Source organism: Cololabis saira, chromosome 13, assembly GCF_033807715.1.
Source record: "Cololabis saira isolate AMF1-May2022 chromosome 13, fColSai1.1, whole genome shotgun sequence".
In the NCBI taxonomy this organism is placed as follows: domain Eukaryota; kingdom Metazoa; phylum Chordata; class Actinopteri; order Beloniformes; family Belonidae; genus Cololabis; species Cololabis saira.
Window position 1 is genome coordinate 35,451,022 of NC_084599.1, and position 19,155 is coordinate 35,470,176.

General features: G+C 41.9%; 1 protein-coding gene across 1 annotated transcript; it reads right to left on the reverse strand.

The window, feature by feature from the left end:
• Positions 1 to 8,489: 8,489 nt before the first annotated feature.
• On the reverse strand, positions 8,490 to 15,914 carry LOC133457884 (protein ENL-like). Its single transcript, XM_061737256.1, has 4 exons — positions 15,808 to 15,914; positions 12,905 to 13,085; positions 10,895 to 10,977; positions 8,490 to 9,509 (listed from the first exon to the last, which is right to left on the reverse strand). Exons 1-4 carry the CDS (start codon positions 15,817 to 15,819, stop codon positions 9,348 to 9,350), a joined length of 438 nt encoding a protein of 145 aa, XP_061593240.1. The 5' UTR covers positions 15,820 to 15,914; the 3' UTR covers positions 8,490 to 9,347.
• Positions 15,915 to 19,155: the final 3,241 nt, after the last annotated feature.

Below are 19,155 nucleotides of genomic sequence, written 5' to 3' on the forward strand. Positions count from 1 at the left end.
TTTTTCCTTTTATGCGGTGTGGCATAATAAGAATATTTAATGAAAGAAAACCTTCTCATGCTTCAGTAGTGTTATGCTGCCCTCATCAACATTATTTGTGCAGTAAATCCCATTTTAAATATCCCCTTTAATGAATCAAGAGGAACATTTCAACAACTTAAAGAGGAAACCTTCAATACTCGGACACAACCAAAGAAGGAAATGATACTGGGTTTGGGTTAGGAATAACATTTATCTGGTCAGGGTGAGGAAAGATCACACGTCTTGTGAAACCACAATGTTAATACACGAATGTAATGTTACAACAGGCCTTTTTGAATGTTGGCTGTCGCGATGACGCTCAATTTCCTCGAGATGTTTATAGGAGAATTCAAATTTACTTTCTTACATGCGCACCAGAGTTTGCATATTTTATAAATGTGGATATAAACTGTCCCAGACTGAACTAAACAAACCCAAATCTTTCTTCTTTTCTTTTAAAAAAAGCTGTTACAGCATTATAAATCCTTACAAAGATCAGCCTGTAAGCTGTTTGTACTTCAGTAGAAATCACAGCAGTTACTTCTCACAGTAATGTGTGTTTTTTTAATCAGCTGACCAACTCTCGTCAGTCACCGTGGCGATGAGCCGCTGTTTCAGTCAGCCTCACCCCTCCAGCTTTAACCAGCTTTTTGGGCATTTCTCTGTGTTATAATGAGAGTAGACTGCATCCTTATTAGTTAATACGTGAAAAAGACATAAAAACAGGAAAGAAAATTAAAAAAAGACATCCAACAAATATTTTAGTCACATCATCAATTATTTTGATAACCTAAATGAATGAGAGTTGAAGGTCAACCCTGATGACGCTAACAAAACCACATTGTCTGAAAACAGCAGAATGTGACTGAAGGCACTGGATGTGCAGGGACTTGTACAGTCTTGTTCTTGTACAGTCTGCAATCAAATGATGTGTCCAAATAACAATCTGAAGTTCTGAAACAGGATTTTACTGGATTATTAAACACAATGAGTTTTCTCCGTTCATCAGTGGACCGTTGTATTTATCACCACATGCAGAGGATAATTACAGAATCAGCACACTTCCTCCTGTGGTATCAGCAGGTACCACATGTGTAGCTCAACGGCTTTAACTGTTAGAAAACAAGGGCATTATTGGGTGTAATGTATCCTATTTGTCATGCAAGCTGCAGCAGAAACTCGTACAATCAACCAAGACATTTACTTTAAAATCCCAACTTCAACAACCTGTAACACCTGTACGCGAGGAGAGGAAAGATTCAGCGGGTTGTTGGCGCTGAGTAAATGTTTTACTTCCTGCATCATCCACACTCGGTGCCAAAGCTGATAAACGGGGAGTTATCTCATAGAGAGGACCAAACAATGCCCAGCGGAAACCTCCCATCCGGGGAAGGCGTCAAAAGGAGATACAGGAGATGGAAGAAAAAGGCTCCTTATCAGCCACCGACGCTCCCGACAACCAGGAGGGACCAGGACGATGGAGAAAAACAAACCTCCAGGTTCATTATGACCTCTATACAGAGAAACTTCACTCTTATGATTTACATCCGAGGAATGCAAGGACGTCCTACTTTTCTGACATCATCACCAAAAACAGTCATAATACCCGGGAGCCTTATTTGCTGCAGCTGACAGGCCAACAAACCCTCCTGTGTCAGCGGCAGCTGAACTTCACTCCACCATGGTCTGCAATGACTTCTCCAAATTCTTCACAGACAAAATCCAAAATATTAGACAAGCAGTTGGTACATCAGCAGCAGCTTCAGGATATGGACTGATTCCACTGATAACCGGTTCAAACAACATGACACAGTTTCATCCCATTAACAGCAAAGACCTGGAGGACATCTTACGTCAACTAAACTCCTCCTCTTGCTGTGTAGACATCCTGCCAATATTTTTTTTTTCATAAAGGACTCAGTTTGGAGTCAGACCTGTTACAGGTTGTGAACTCGTCTTTAATATCAGGTGTGTTCCCAGAACCGCCAGAAACCTCTGCTGAAAAAGGACAATCTTGACGCATCTCAAATCTTCTTTTTTTAAGTTGGATAAATAAAAAAAGAGTTTTTTTTCCCCACAGCTAAATTACTTCTTAAAGGAGCATGAGGCAGGATTGAGGCAGGATTTATGAAAAAAATTTGTATACGTTTTAAGTTTTCTAGTAATAATGTCAGATGAAGCGTTCCAAACCAAAATGAATGAGCCCTCTAGTGTATCTCTCCGTTGCCTTGAACAGGCTGTGTGCTGCAAAATGTGCTGCAATTGTAGGGCCGAATTTCCCACGCTGGGCTGCGGATGTGACATCACATGACGCTGCATGTGCGTTCTCCGCATTCTCCCCGTTCTCCCGTACCGGCTTCACTGTTGGCTGCAGTACCCCCGATGGCCGTTGTGGCGAAGGGTGACGCTAATGAGTCTCATTTCTTAAAAGGAGCCTCATGCTCCTTTAACTCAAAACAACTGCTATGATGTCTTGCAGTCAGGTTTTAGACAGCACCAAGACTGCACCAAGACAAGTGTTTATTGACATGTGCCTGAATACAGACGGTGGAGAATGTCAGCCTTAACAACAACAAAATAAACTCCCATGCTATGCAGATGACACGCAGATATATATAACAATGTCACCAGGAGACCGAGGCCCGGTACAGGCTCTTGGTAAATGCATTAAGGAGATTAATGACGGGATGTGCCACAACTCTTTCTCCAGCTAAACAAAAACAAAACTGAGGTAAGTATCTTTGGAGCCAAAAAGAAATAGTCACAGGTCACCACAGAGCTTCAATCTATACACCTAAAAACCATCTGGGTGTAGTGATGGACTCAGACCTAAATTTGGAAAAACACATTGAGGCAATAACAAAGTCAGCCTACGATCACGTTAAGAATATATCAAGGTTAAGAGATCTGATGTCTCAGCAGGACCTGAAACAACTAGTCCATGCATTCATCTTTAGTAGCTTGATTATTGTAACATCATCTTTACAGTCCACCTTAAAAGTTAAACAACTGCAGCTTATTTTCTTTCAATTCTCTTTCTTGACTTGATTTTTTTTCCTGGATGTTTCCATTCGGTTAACTTGAGACAAAAAGAGACAAAGACCAGCCATGGGTGGGGTCTTTTCATGTTTCCATCTCCCTAAACTGTGCTCTGGGACTCAACTTCACACACAGACCAAATCTAAAAGAATCAAGGAGACTGCTTCCATGCATTTTGTGAAATACACAGATAGAAGCGTTTACATAATCTTGTGATTGATGAGGATGATCTCACCAGCCATTGGTCCTCATTTCAGTTCAAAAGAAAACGACCAGCTTCTGCTCCAACACCAGCTTCTGCAAAACAGAAATGTTACCTCCAAACCCTTTTCATTAGAAACGCATTTAACTGGGTGATTGCTGCCCTCTAGTGGCGGAACTGAACAGTGAACATTACAGGACTTTCATTTTATTGAAATATTTCATTTTTATCCAACTTTATTCGATTGTGAATTAGATTGTTTGCGATTAACTGAAAGATGAAGTGTGGATTTAAAATGTAATGTTTGGAGAATTACTTAAAATAAGCTTTCCGTATAGGCCAATTCATTCAAGTGGCTTAAAAGGAAACCAGACTTCTGCAACTACTTTTGATTCTGTTGTCTGTTGTCATAAAGACTTGTCAGATCAAATTCGGTGACACAGTAAAGAGCAACAACATCCCTGCAGAGCAAAGGATTTTGTCCACAAACTCAATCCCATTTATAAAAATAGTCCACAGTTACACCATCCGTCTCTTTTTGTCAGTTTTGCTGTAGTTTTGGGAGACTTTAACCAGGCTCATCTCAGCTGGGCTCTCCCCAAATACAGGAAGCAAATTACATGCCCAACTCGGGGTGTGAACACTCTTGATCACTGCTACTGCACCATTCGCCAGGCTTACCACTCTGTCCCCCGTGCCGCACTGGGCGACAGTGACCACCATCTCATCCACCTGACCGCCGTCTCATCAATGTTAAGATGTTTGGCTCGTTGGCATGTAAGTGCAGCGATATGGCCGCGATGAAGCTGTCCAGCGCCATCTGACCAACTGACGTTTTCTCCCCCCTACTGTTAGAGTTCTCGGACATCACTACACCTACCTTTTCGTCCACTGCCACGAAACACGGCGTGGAGCCCCACGGAGGGTCCGCCTGTGCATGCCAGGGCCTGCCGCCTCAATCCACACAAGCTCGCCATTGCAAAGGAGGATTTTGCCTCCATGGAGAAGCTTGGCATCATTCGGCGTTCCAACAGTCTTCCCCACATTCAGGACTTTTCAGCCCACCTGGTTGGAGCGTACAGGGCTACCATCAGGTGCCAGTCAGCCCCCAGGACATCCCCAAGACATCAGTTATAACTCCGTTTGGGCTTTTTGCGTTTTTGCGGATTCCGTTCGGCCTCAAGAAGTTGCACAGACCTTCCAACGATTGATGGACGTCGTGCTGCGTGACTTGTCATTCGTGTTTGTGTACCTGGATGACATCCTGGTCGCCAGTGCATCCGAGGCTGAGCACCTGTAGCACCTCCGTCTCCTGGCTTTCATTTCAGAGTTCACAACTGACATCCGGCATGTGGCAGGGAAAGATAACCCTCTGGCTGACTGCCTCTCTCGTGCAGCTGTCGGTGCAGTCTATCTCGGCATTGATTATGCTCGTATGGCTGCAGATCAAGCCTCCGACCCTGACCTTCAGGCATGCAGGACGGCAGTTTCCGGCCTCAAGTTGGCGGATGTCCCTCCATCATGGCACAGCCACGCCCGGTGGTTCCACGTGCATGGAGAAAGCAGGTTTTTGAAGCCTGCCCGGATGCAACAGGCTATTTACAGTTCGTCTGGCATGGTATGAAGACGGACGTGGCGAGTTGGGTGAAGACCTGTGTGGCATGCCAGCATGCCAAAGTCCACCATCACGTTAGAGCTCCACTGGAGCGTTTCACTGTCCCTGAAAGGCGTTTCGACCATGTCAACATGGACCTGGTTGGGCCCCGTCCCCCCTCCAGGGGCTACACTCATCTCCTGACGATGGTGGACAGGACAACTCGGTGGCCAGAGGCGGTCCCGCTGTCTGCGAAAACTGCAGCTGATAGAGTTGTGTGTCATCGGCATAAGTATGGTAGGAAATGTTGTGATGTTCCATAATCTGAACTAGGGGTAACACATAGATGTTGAATAGAAGCGGTCCGAGAATGGACCCTTGAGGAACCCCACATGTGATCTTGGTTCTCTCAGACTCATGGTTTCCAATTGACACAAAAAAGGCCCCATCTTGAAAATAAGATTTGAACCATTGAAGCACAGTGCCGGTAAGTCCCACCCACTTTTCCAGTCTGCTGAGAAGAATGTTATGATCAATTGTGTCAAATGCAGCACTGAGATCCAGTAATACCAGAACAGAGGATTTGCATGCATCATTATTCAGATAAATATCATTTAAGACTTTGATGAGTACAGTCTCAGTCAGTCAGTGCGGTGGTGTGGCCGAAATGCGTTAAAAAGATTGTTCTGCATCATAAAAGCATGAATTTGCTGGAAAACGACATTTTCAATGATTTTCCCCAAAAATGGCAGATTTGATATTGGCCTATAGTTATTATTAAGTGTTGTAGCATCCAGATTTGATTTTTTTAGAAGAGGTTTTATTACTGCAGTTTTCAAGGCATGGGGAAACTGGCATGTTTGAAGAGAAGTATTTATTATCTGCAATACATCCGGAGCTATGCAGTTAAAAACTGTTTTAAAAAGGTTTGAAGGCAGAATATCAAGACAGTATGTTGTGGGCTTTAATTTTGAAACTGTTTCCGTTAGGGTTGTATAATCTAAGAGGCTGAAATGTTCCAGATTGACTAGAGGATGGGAAGGCACAAGTGTTATCATTCCTGAGCTGGAGCTGCACATTGCTTGTTTTATCTGTAATATTTTGTTTGTGAAAAAGGCAGCAAAGTCATTGCATGCCTTTTCAGACAGCAGTTCATGGGGGATTGAGGCTGTGGGGTTTGTCAGTCTACCACAGAAAACAGTGTGCGAGTATTATTACTAGGGATGCCTCGATACAATTTTTTTCACACCGAGTACGAGTATTTTAATTTGTGTACTCGCCGATACAGAGTACCGATCCGATACTTCTACCACAAAAATACCTAGGCGAAAAATGCAATGAAAAATGCAATGAATTGGAAGACAGGTTTTATTTGCAACAGAAATTCCATTTTATACAAAACTCGGCCAGCTGGGCTTTCCTCCGCGCTTTAAGGCGGGAATATACTCTACGCAGGTGGCTGCGTATCCTGCGTACCCTGCGAACGTGTCTGTTCATGCTCCACTGCGTACGTCGCGTACCACCCGAGTAGAGCATGTCATACCGATGGTGACCGATAGGGGGCAGTAAGCAGAGCAACAGTTGGAAAAGCTACTTATATTAAGTAGCAGAAGTAGTAGCAGCAGCAGCGGTAGCAGATTAGAAAAACGAACACTTTTACAGGACAATATTGGATGATGTAGGAGATCATAACATCGTGTGAATGTGTTTGAATGTGTATGAATGTTGGTGGTGGTCGGAGGGGCCGTTTGGCGCGATATGGCAGCCACGCTCCCGTCAGTCTGCAGGGCAGTCTGCGGCTACAGACGGAGCTACCGGGAGGATGTGTATGAATGATAGTGATCTCTGTAAAGCTCTGGGAACCTTGAAGGAAGCTAAAGAAAACCACAACATTATTATTATTATTATTACTCTTTTTTTAATGTGTATTACTTATTTATATTACTGTTTTACCCCCTTCCCTGTGTGTCTGTGTTGCTGCTACGTGAGTTTCCCCGTTGAGGGAGTAATAAAGGACTATTTTCCTCTTTCATTCATTATCTTACCCGCTTTATCCCTTGCGGGGTCAGGGGGACTATTTTAGGGGGACTATTTTATCTTATCTTATTATTATTGCTTATTATCAAAAGTGGATAGTCTTTCCAGACTAATTTATCCAGCATTCTCCTTACCCATCTCAACAAGAATGACGAAACAATAAATCCAGTTAATTTTAGGTTCATATGGAGAAGTAGATGTCAATATATAAGAAAGATTAACATGGTAAAAAAATGTATTGTTCCTAATATGATTCCAAGTCATTCATTCATTCATTTGCAAGTCATTCAATAGTATTTTTATTGAAAAACAGAGTATTTAAAATAAAATAAGTCCCGTCAATTGACTCCTGGCTCCCGGCTCCGGGAGGCACCGAGGCTCGGCGCGTACCTCCGCCGGGGCTCGGCCGCCGGGGCTCGGCCGCCGGGGCTCGGCCGCCGGGGCTCGGCCGCCGGGGCTCGGCCGCCGGGGCTCGGCCGCCGGGGCTCGGCCGCCGGGGCTCGCCATCCGCGGTACTCCCGGGGACTCTAGTCCTGCAGCACCAGTGAGTATTTTGACCGGAGAGATTATAAAATACCGGACTTCGGCATATTTTACCGGACAACGGAAACCCTGGGGGGAAGTTAAATATTGCATAAATATATGCACGGGGAACTTTCTCCAGGGGAGAGCAGCATAATCGTGCCAGCTGGGATCAGACCGGGAACAGCGATACTAGCGGCCAGAGCGAGAACTGCAGGTCGCATACGCGTTCAGTGTCTTTTTGAGAACGTGCACGTCGACGCGTCAAATGTACGCAGGATACGCAGGATACGCGTGACGTGACGTCACACGTATCCTGCGTCGCGCGTACGCGTTCTGAACGGCAAGTATATACCTATTATAGATCCATGGTATATACAGCCCTTAAGTCTCATCGCAGGTACATCAACTGCGCATGTGCGGTGCTTCACCTGAAGCTGTCCGTGTGAAACAACATAAACAATCAAATAGAATTTTAAAAAACAGGCTAAATGAAATGATGTTACACACTCTTGTACAGTAGGAGGCGGTATGCACCTTAAAGTTGGTTCCGATCCGCCAATAAAACAGAGAAGAAGAAGAAGAACATAAACAATCCCATTGTTACAGTCCGGTTATATAGAGTGATACCCGTGAGTGAGACTGGCAGTGCCGTTTCAGGCAAGATAGTGACAATTAATGTAAGCGGGATGTCAGCAGTGTGGACATATTTCAAAATAAGGGATGACGACAGAAGCAAGACAGACTGCGGGCTGTCAGGGCGGCTAACCAGAATGTAACAATGGGATTGTTTATGTTGTACTGTGAGTTACGTGGAGTGTTTAATAAAGTTCCCTGTGAGGGTAATACTCAACCCTCCAGTTTGTATAATTAAGGAAGATAGAACAAACTGAAACAGGGAACAGCTGTCTGAGCAGCAGCAGCTCTGTGGCTGCTCACTCACCCGGGGAGCCAAGGGGCGGCTCAACATCTCCCCCTAGTGGCGCTAACCACAACAACAATGAAGTATTGGTGCGTGGTATCGGAGAATTTTTGCGAGTACGAGTATATGAGGGCAGTATCGGCTATATCCCTAATTATTACGGTTTCCATCAATAATCTCTGAAATATATGATTGGCTTGCATTCTTCAGTTTCTGGTTATAGTTGCAAAGACTCTTTATCAATGTTGTAAAATACCTGGAGTTTGTTTTTGCGCCACCTGCGTTCTGCTTGTCTACTGTTGAGGAATAATGTAAAATCCAGTTCAGAAATCTGCTGTGGTGTATTGAGTTTTATTCAGTAGCCGGCGGTGAGCAGACCAACGCAGTGCATGGCTGGGTTGGTGTGCTGACCAAGAATGGTTTGACAACAGGACTTTTTATACAGTAAGTTCAAAGCACAAAAGGCAGGAACAAACAAGCTAAAGGTGAAAGATGAAAAGAAATTAAAGGGTATTTACAATCAGATGTGATCTGTGGCCAAATGCCGTCCTCGGGCATTCGGCATGAATATCATTCAGTTGGAAACTACCCCATAGTCAGTCAGGAACTTCATCATATGGCATTCCCGTGTTTCAAGTCTTTGTTGAAGCTACTTCCAAGGTGTCGCCTCTGCAGGGGGTAGGAAGCTGACGTTTCAGGTCAGCCACGGTGTCACAATGCCTCATCACTACATACCCTTCTCTGCAGTGTGGCGTTTCTCCAGGGTGACTTTTGCCTCCCAGACAGAACTTTGGTCTTAATTGGGGCGATAGAATCAATAACAGTCATAACGTTGGACCTGAAACTGTTAACAAGGTCATCAACTAGAACTGAGGGAAGGGTTGGTGATGGTGTAAAACCCTGGGTGAATAATGCACAGGTGTTATCGTTTATATAACGCTTTCTGATTACCTCTGCTTCACCTTTCATAGTATTGGCAATGGTGGTCAGTACAATCAGTTGACCAACTCTCAGTCGGTCAGCCTCACCCCCCCAGCTTTAATCAGCTTTCTCCTGAATTCTTTGGTGGGGTTGTTGAAGGTGAGCTTCTCACAGCGCAGGTGGTTAACGGGTGGGTTGCCCTCCAAGTTGAGGAACAGGTCATAGTTGAAGCAAACCTTTTTTGGCACCTCCTGGAGAAAGGAAAAGAGGATAAAGGCTGTTTTAATAGTCCTAGGAAAAACGTGTGTTTGTCTTTCTGCATTGCCACTCTGCACTCTATTTGCACATTTCACAACAGATAAAAGCTGAATGAATGAACTATCAACCAGCAGGTCAATAAAACAAACAGACGTATATATATAGAATTGGAGCAGGTAGACTGATAAGAAACATTCCTGAGAGAAGTTGTGGAGGTGCAGAGCGAGAGATCAATTAAAACCAAGGAAAATGCATTAAACCACTCATGAAGGATTCTATAAACAAAAGTGTTTTTCTATGCGTGACAATGGATTAATGCTCACTGATATTTATCTTTCAGTGTTTTCTTGGTCTTCCAGGCAGATTTGTTTATTGTGTGCAAGTTCACATAAAAGGAGGATACATGTTAGTCTGCACTCTTCTCTAAGCTTTGCAATAATTGTTTAAGCTTATAGTCCCATTATATTCCCACATTACCCAGAGGTCACACATGATTTCCTAATATGTCCCTGTAAGTCTACATTCTAGCTAAAGCAGATTGTCATAGCATTCATGTATGCAAGTTATTATGGCCTAATATAGCAGGTTATATGTTCCACACGTGCGATTGGTTTCGCTGTAACTCAAACTTTATATATCTATTCATTTAATGGTTGTTCAATTCATCCAGTTTCAACTTAGACGATTGCATAAAATGTAAAACCAATAATAATCTGCCTCAGGCTCCCCAACAAGCCATTGATCAGATATTCAACTCTGTAATTAAGTGCTTATAATATATTAAAATAACAAAAAAAAAAAAAAATTGATAATAATTGTTTTATCAATATGAATACAGTGGGTTATTTTATGTTTTTTGTTGTTGATTTTTTTGCTCATGTTTATTTTTTTCCTTTATACAAAACAATTTATTTTTATTGATTATGGGGAGGGGGGGTGCTACAAAGGTCTCAGAAAAAATTTAATTCAAAACTACTTTATTAATCCCAAAAGATAATTTTTTTTTAAACACAAAAAAAACATTAACATTAAATTAACGATAGATCTAATTAAATACAAAAAAAAAAAAAAATCATACAAAAGGCATTAAATTAAAAAACAAAAAACAAAAAACAACAGCCCCATACAAATGTGCAGGATGGCAGTAACCTCACATTTAAATGCTTAAATTGGCAGAAGTTTTGTCATTTAGCCAGTTTTTGACCACTTCACAGGCTATTAAAGACCACATTTTGTAATTTTGTGATTCAAATGAGAAAAGATTTTGTTTTCACACTGTAATATCAATATAATAAGTGCCAAATCATCCATTCAACTAAAATTCCAGATTAACCAACATCCGATTAGTAATAAATTCTTAATAACACTTTTTTCTCACCTTGTTCTTGAAGTAAACCTCAATAGGCATGAGGAAGCCCGCGCAGCCCGATTCTTCTACTTTGTATGGAGGCTCCTTACATACTAGAGAGAAACACAATTTTAACTGGTAATACTTACTGGACTAACATCACTCACATTGTTTTAGCAGCTGAATCCCACAGTAACACTGCTGGGGCAGCAACATCACAACTGCAGACAGAAGGAGGCTGGACAAAATCACTGAAAGGGCCGGCTCTGTCGTGGGCTGCTCTCTGGACACAGTGCAGGTGGTGGGAGAGAGGAGGATGATGGCTAAGCTGTCATCCATGATGGAGAAGGACTCCCACCCCATGAAGGACACCTTCAGAGCGCTGGAGAGCTCATTCAGCGACAGGCTCCTTCACCCTAAATGTGTGAAGGAGCTACAGAAGGTCCTTCCTCCCTGCAGCTGTGAGACTACACAACCAGCACTTATCCGTCTGTTATTTTTTATATACCAGTATTTCTTATTATTTATTTTTTCTTCTTCTTCTTCTTATTGTATATACCAGTTTACTGTTTTTTTGTTATTACTATTTCTATTGATGCCTCTTGTTTTGCGCTATCCCCCTTGCTGCTGTAAACTGCAAATTTCCCCTCTGTGGGACTATTAAAGGATTATCTTATCTTATCTTAAGACTGAAGTGAACAGCCGTGCAACATTACTGTTCTGGTGATCCTAACTGGCTGACTTCAAGCTTGACCAGAAAGACCAGTCCCTGATAGAAAAATCCAGTCTGTTCCCCAGTCAAGTGAACGCATCACAGTGGCTCCACCACAAACAGTGGCCTTCAGTGTGAACGTTTTACCAGGTTAGAAAAGGTTAGAATAGTTTTTTTATAAGGTGTTCAAAGAGGAAGTGCAGGAGGCTACAAGAAGAAAGCTGACATCTCACAAAACATGGATAAAGGTGATAAAAGCTTACAATATATAGTTTTATAACATTTAAACAAACATCAGCCATCTACTTCATGAAATACTGGTCATGTGACCGTATTGAATGAGTTAACTGATTTTAAATTTTTCCGGGTTTTTTTATTCATTAAATGTTGTTAGAAACTGCTGGACGAGCTATATTTTTAGCTTTTGAATTACAGGCAGAGAAGCAGCAGCTACCTGAGAAAATGTTGTTAGTAGTCTTTTCTATACAAATTACATTTTAAATTACAATGTTACATTTTCAATTATAACAGAAGTTAGAAAATCTTAACTTATGCTGTCAATTATAATTCTTAAGAGAAATAATCACAATAAGACAAAAATGTAATCATAATTGCTTGAAAAAGTAGAATAAGTACATCTCGATGTCTAAATAAATAAACAAACATCTCCATCAATCCACTTTAGTTAAATTAAACAAAACCTGGAAACAATAAAACTTAGCCATCTAATAAATCAGACATCATCTATTCATGAAAACGTGTTAAAATTAGATGTATAATGAAATCTGCTGATAACTATTCCAAACTTGAGGAGGTTTTCAGCTGCAGGTTTAACTGCATTTTAAAGTATTAACATATTAAATCTTAGAAGTCTGATACATTTCTGGTGATGCACATGCAGGAAGGATTAAATGTGTGTAATTCCCAAATATGCTCTTAAACAATGATCCTCAATTGGTGGGTTGGGACCCATAAGTGGGTCTCTACCTCAAATAAATGTAAAGCTACACGTTTGAGTCTTTCTAGAACTACTTCTTAGTTTTTCGCACTTTATTTCATGTTATTATCTCTGATTTAAACCATAACATTTTTTAAATTTGATAAAAAATGTCCTCAGTTTGGGTTGCAGCTTGTCACTGAGGGATGATGGTGGGAAGAAACCTGAATTAAGGCCTCTTTCAGTATTTTTTTTGCAGTATTTATCTTTTTTAATACTGCATGTTTATTTATTAATTTTTTTTTTAAGGTGCAGTAAATAAAATGTGCCCATAGGGAGCCAGAACGTGTGGTTGCATGTATGTTTACGTTGTGTAATTGCTCTGTCCTACCTCTCTTGGGTTCTGGGAAGCTCTCAGGCAGGCGGAAGACAACCTTCTCTACAAATTGCTGAATGTCGCCGGTCTCTGGCCCTCGAACAAACACCATCCAGTCGTGTGTGAAGCCTTCTGATGTCACTTCCTTCTTCAACTGAGCCCTGTGGCACAACTCTAACTTCACTTGCACTGTGCACTGAAAAGAAAAAGAAAAAAACACTTTTAACACCACACATCCGCTTACTGGTGACAGAGTCGAGGCAGCACATGCACAAAATACTGGGGCCACTCTCCTCTTGGCCTCCACCTTCAAATCACACCAGTTCTTTTTTATTTCTGCCACAGATCTGTCCGTGGCACTCACGGCGTTTACAGCAGCAACGACGTGCTGCCACTCACTCGGTTTCTTTTTGTTAGTGATGCCACTACTGTGACCACTAAATAATGTCGTTTTCCTGGCCTCCACCTCACAAGTATCTCGATCTCGGTCTCCGTGAAATTATGCTTTCTGGTTTTCCATGCCATGATTTTTGAGTGTAAAAGACCATTGATCAGCAGGCTCATTCATATGCAAAAACAGTCATGAAGTACTTTGCATTGATCATTCATGGTAGAAAGTGGGCGTGTAGAGGGCGGGATATGAGGCGAATTCACCTGCGCAACCTTCCAGGTGGACTGTGATTTATAAAGAGAAATTGCGTGCAGGTGTGCGTGCATAGGGTTTTATAAATCAGGATTTTTTTGTGCGCACGCCATTTTCGGCTTTTGAGCGCACGCACTCTTTTATAAATGAGACCCCAGGAGATTATGTAACAATTGAGTCACATATTATGTGCATATACTGCAGTACCTGTGAAATAGTGAGGGGACGAAATAAAATCTAAATATTGCACAAGTAAATCAGTGGGGGCTCAATGACTCAAATAGTCCAATGTTGTGAATGGAGGTCCAAGAAAGTGGCTGAGCTGCTTTGTGTGGCCTACCATCTGAAATAAAGCCTTAAATAACCTAAATTATTGAGGAAGCCTGAAGCTATATTCCCTAAACAGTAAGTAAATATGCATTTTTTCCTCCCACCAAAAGAATACATTAGATTTATGTGTGCAAATGTTACTCTTAAACTCATGTTTTATAATCTTTGCCTAATTATTGGCAACGAGCAGTCCAAAAGGGAGGTCATTATGGCTGGATTCACACTTCCCACACAGATCCTGGCAGCCTTTTTCATCACACTAACATGCATTTTAATCTACATGAAAATTATGGGGAAATCTGAAGAGAGACAGAGAGATTTTGAATTCTTAAGTTCATGTTTGAGGCCTGTTGTGATCGAACCTCGGTCACCCCTGTTGAATAAAATAATTCATAACCACACTGAATATGTAAACTGCATGTGCTGTTTAACTGAATGTGTGTATGTGCTTAGCTTAGTGTGAGTTACTCTGACCAGGCACAAGATAAGAGGGGTCATCCTCCCCCTTTGAGAAAGTAATAAAACCTGGGGTCATCCTCCCCCTTTGAGAAAGCAATAAAACCTGGGGTCATCCTCCCCCTTTTTGAGAAAGCAATAAAACCTAGTCTCACAGACAGAGCGGTCAGAACTCAGCGGAGCAGGCTGACTTCTCCTTCTGCAGAAGACTATTAAATTCTGTCCCAGTCTTCTGTCCTCCTTTAACTTTTCCAGCTCGATCAACAGATCTGGGGTGATCAGGTTCGATCACAACACCCCAAATCCGTTGATCGAGCTGGAAAAGTTAAAAGAGGACAGAAGACTCAGAATTCAGTTAGGCCTCTGCAGAGGGAGAATCAGCCGAGACAGACCCCGCAGCCTGTCCTGTCCACGCCCTGCTGAGTTCTGCCCACTCTGTGATAGAGAATGGCTTTATTGCGTTCTCCAGGTCAGGAGGATGAAACCTTTTATCTGGCCTGGCACATCATGTTATGGTAATATTCAGAGTAAACTCACAGTAAGCTTTAGCACATAGACACATTCAGTTAATCAGCACATGCAGTTTACATATTCAGTTTGGTTATTGTTGAATAAAATAGTCATAACTAAACTGTATTTGCTAATCAACGTAATGTGTGTATGTGCTAAACTTACTGTGAGTTTACTCTGACTTGAAAGGAGCCTTCCAGACCAGACGCGAGATAAGAGGTGTCATCCACCCACTTTGAAAAAGCAATAAAACCTAGTCTCACACAGAGTGGTCAGAACTCAGCGGAGGCTTCTGCAGAAGACTATTAAATTCTGTCCCAGTCTTCTGTCCTTCTTTAACTTTTCCAGCTCAATCAACAGATCCGGGGTGATCAGGTTCGATCACAACATTATTAATTATTTTATTCAACAGGCCCCTGGCTGTGCAGACAACACCCCGCCTCAGTAGTCCGACCTGGAGGGGACAGACCTTTCCCACCCAAAATATTGTAAATCAAAGTAGTGGAGGCTCAATGACTTAGATGAAACTTCGAATAGTCCAATGTTGTGAATGGAGATCCATGAAAGTGGCTGAGCTGCTTTGTGTGGTCTACCATCTGAAATAAAGCCTTAAATAACCTCAATTATTGAGGAAGTCTTAAACTACAGTGGGGAGAACAAGTATTTGATACTCTGCCGTTTTTGCAGGTTTTCCCACTTGAAAAGCATGTAGAGGTCTGTCATTTTTATCATAGGTAGGCTACTCTTCAACTGTGAGTGATGGAATCTAAAAAAAAAAATCCAGAAAATCACATTGTATGATTTTTTTTTTTTACTACATGCTTTGCAAGTGGGAAAACCTGCAAAATCGGCAGTGTATCAAATATTCCCTAAACAGTAAGCAAATATGCATTTTTTTCCTCCCACCAAAAGAATACATTACATTTATGTGTACAAATGTTGTTGTCCATCCCGCAAGGAGACACGAAAGCCACCGTACCTGGTTCTCCATGTTCCTCCGGCCTCAGTGATTGTTGTATTTATTTACAGCGGCGTTTGCGGAGCTTCTCCCCCGCTTGTGCTCCTCATTGTGTGTCAATCCAGCCCCAGAGGCGGAAGGCGGACGCGTCCCTCCCCTCGCAGACGGCTGCTGGCAGGCCACCAAAACAGAAAGCTGCGAGGGCCAATCAGAGCGCAGGGAATTCAACCGCTCCCGGAGGGAGCCAATCAGAACGCGAGGGGGGCGGGGCTACGGGCGAGCTGCAAATACAATGAAGCAATTTCTGGTGGTTTTCTCGAGTGACAGTGAACGCGTCCCAATGGCTGCAGCAGTGGCGTCAATTCAGTCGAAGCTAAGGTATGGCAAGGTTACGAGTCACAGAACTTAACTAGAGTATCAATCAACACGTCCAGCAAATACTCATCACAGAAGTCTGCTATGGAGCTTATCTGTGTGGTCAAGAAAATTGGAACTTTTTCAAATGCAGTCTCGCTCACTGCAAAAACTCAAAATCTTACCAGGAATATTTGTCTTATTTCTAGTTAAAATGTGTTTTTTAGTCATAAAATCTCATTACACTTAAAACAAGAGTTATCAAAAGAAAAATAACTTGTTATTTGACTATTTTCACCTGTTTCAAGTACATTTTCACTTGAAATAAGTAGGAAAATCTGCCAGTGGGACAAGATTTATCTTCTCATTACAAGCAAAAAAATGTTCCACTGGCAGATTTTTCCACTTATTTTAAGTGAAAATCTACTTGAAACAGGTGAAAATGGTTGTTTTTGAGTCTTGTCTTAAATGTAATGAGATTTTTTTTACTAAAAATGACTAAAAAGACATTTTAACTAGAAATAAGACAAATATTCTTGTTAAGATTTTCAGTTTTTGCAGTGTATAATAACTAGTGAAATCAATCATGTTGTTCTGATTTGCATTTGTAGTTATTTTATATGTATTAAGTAATAGAATAATCAATACAATTAGACACAGAGTAATTCCATAAATGTACTTAAAAAACAAACATTCACATTTTCCCTTGAAGCCAAGGTGTGGTGGCTGTCATACCTTGGCATACCCAATTGACGCCCCTGGGCTGCAGCTCAGTTTCAATTATAAAATGACCACCAAGTTAACTGATCTTGGAAAGTAGGAATTACTGACATGAAGTCAAAATCTGTGCAACATATATGGTTTTACCTACACAGTAGTGTTGCAATAGTTTTTTCCCTTTTTCTGCAAATCTCTTTCTGGACTCAAGCATTCAGTTTCAGACCTGAAGGCCCTACAAAACTCTATAGGTGACAAGTTTGAACAGTGGGGAACTCCAAACACTTGAAATTAGAAATTTCAACCTGACAGTTACCATGACACGTAATGGGGGCCCTCTGAGTCTAATTTAACAGATTATATAGATTTCTTTTTAAATTACTGCTACAAAAATGACTACAAATTGCGAGTTTTATGTATAATTAAAAAGTCACATCTTTGTCTTATTGTTCATGTTGGAAATTTCAACAGTTTTCCCAGTGAAAGCGAGTGAAATGTGATGTTAAGGTATTTTTACATCACAAAATCAGAATCAGAATAGCTTTATTGTCATTGTATAAGTTGAGTAGCAGCTCATTTGTGCAGTCTTTGGGTAGGGGAAGTTCTTTTGAAAGTGGGAGACAGTTTTCTTTACCATAAACGGGATGTTTCCAGTCAGTTTTAATTCAGACAAAAAGAGAAAAAGACCAGCCATGAGTGGGGTCTTTTGATGTTTCCATGTCCCAAGCTGTGCTCTGGGACTCAACTCCAAACAGACCTAATCTGCACGAAAGACAATAAAATACTACTTTTAAGACCACAAAGATAAGACAAGATAAGATAACCCTTTAATAGTCGCACAGAGGGGAAATTTGCAGTTTACAGCAGCAAAGGGGATAGTGCAAAAACAAGAGGCATCAATAGAAATAGTAATAACACAGTAATAATAACACACTATAAACAGTAAACTGGTATATACAATAATAATAATAAGAGGAAGAAAAATAAATAATAAGAAATACTAGTATATAAAAAAAAAATAACAGACGGATATTTACAGATGGATATTTACATAATTGCACGTTGCAGTGAATGAAAGATATTGCACATTATATCCCTTTATGTACATTTGGGCTGCGTCCCAATACTCCCCCTCGCCCTCGTTTTCTTCACTACCCCTAACTTTTGCGCGTTCCCGTGAAGGTAGTGGTGTCCCAATTCCTCTTTTCACCTAGGGGGAGGGGGCATATTGAGGGCTAGGGGCTGAGAATAGCCCCTACGGATCGAGGGATTTCAGATGCTGACTTCGCGAGCGAGGGGGTATGAAAATTTCCCAGAATGCTTTTCGTCGTCATTTGCGGACTGAATAAAAAAAAGAAACATGGCGGACATTTCTTAGTGAATAAATCAATATTTTGAGTTAGTTTCTGCATAAAAATGCGTTTTGATTACATTTCTAGCAACAAATCTATATTTTACTTTCATAATATTCACTCAGTGAATGTACATAATCGCTTTTTTGTCCGTTGTTCGCGAAGAATCGCGCCGGAGTAAAGGCTGTTAGGTTACGCCGTAGGCTACGTAAGCTACGCTGTAGGCTCTGCGTCGATTTGACTCGCCGACCGAAGGCACCGGAAACATCTCTCATCTCCGAAAACATCGGTTCAAATTTCTTAACAGGCGTTATTTGGATAAACTGCGCCCCGGTTGCGGATCTTAAGGTTACCTTTATGCCTGAAAAAATATTAAAACTTAATAAAGTGCCATATTAACAGCGCTACAGCTGAAATTAAAACAGCTTTTGGCTCTCAGCTTCCTGATCAGGGTAGGGATGAAAACGAGGGGGAGTAGGAGAATTGGGACAGGCACCTGGGCCAAGTGCCCTAGATTTCAAGTGCCCTAAAATCTCCCCATTCTTTTTTAGGGGGTTGGGAAGAAAAGAAGGGCGAGTGGAGAAAAGAAGGGCGAGTGAAGAAAAGAAGGGCGAGTGAAGGGGAATTGGGATTGGGCCTTATTGTCAGGTTGTATGTGGTCTACTGTGAGCAGTGCTGGTTGTGTAGTCTCACAGCTGCAGGGAGGAAGGACCTTCTGTAGCTCCTTCACACACCTAGGGTGAAGGAGCCTGTCGCTGAAGGAGCTCTGCAGCGCTCTGATGGTCCTTCATAGGGTGGGAGTCCTTCTCCATCATGGATGACAGTTTAGCCATCATCCTCCTCTCTCCCACCACCTGCACTGTGTCCAGAGAGCAACCCACAACAGAGCCGGCCCTTTTGATGGTTTTGTCCAGCCTCCTTCTGTCTGCAGCTGTGATGTTGCTGC

Coding starts and splice junctions, on each gene's coding strand:
- LOC133457884 (XM_061737256.1), bottom strand. Junction 10,978..12,904: donor CTTCCCAGAACCCAAGAGAG/GTAGGACAGAGC, acceptor GTTTCTCTCTAG/TATGTAAGGAGCCTCCATAC. Junction 9,510..10,894: donor AGGTTTACTTCAAGAACAAG/GTGAGAAAAAAG, acceptor TCCTTTCTCCAG/GAGGTGCCAAAAAAGGTTTG.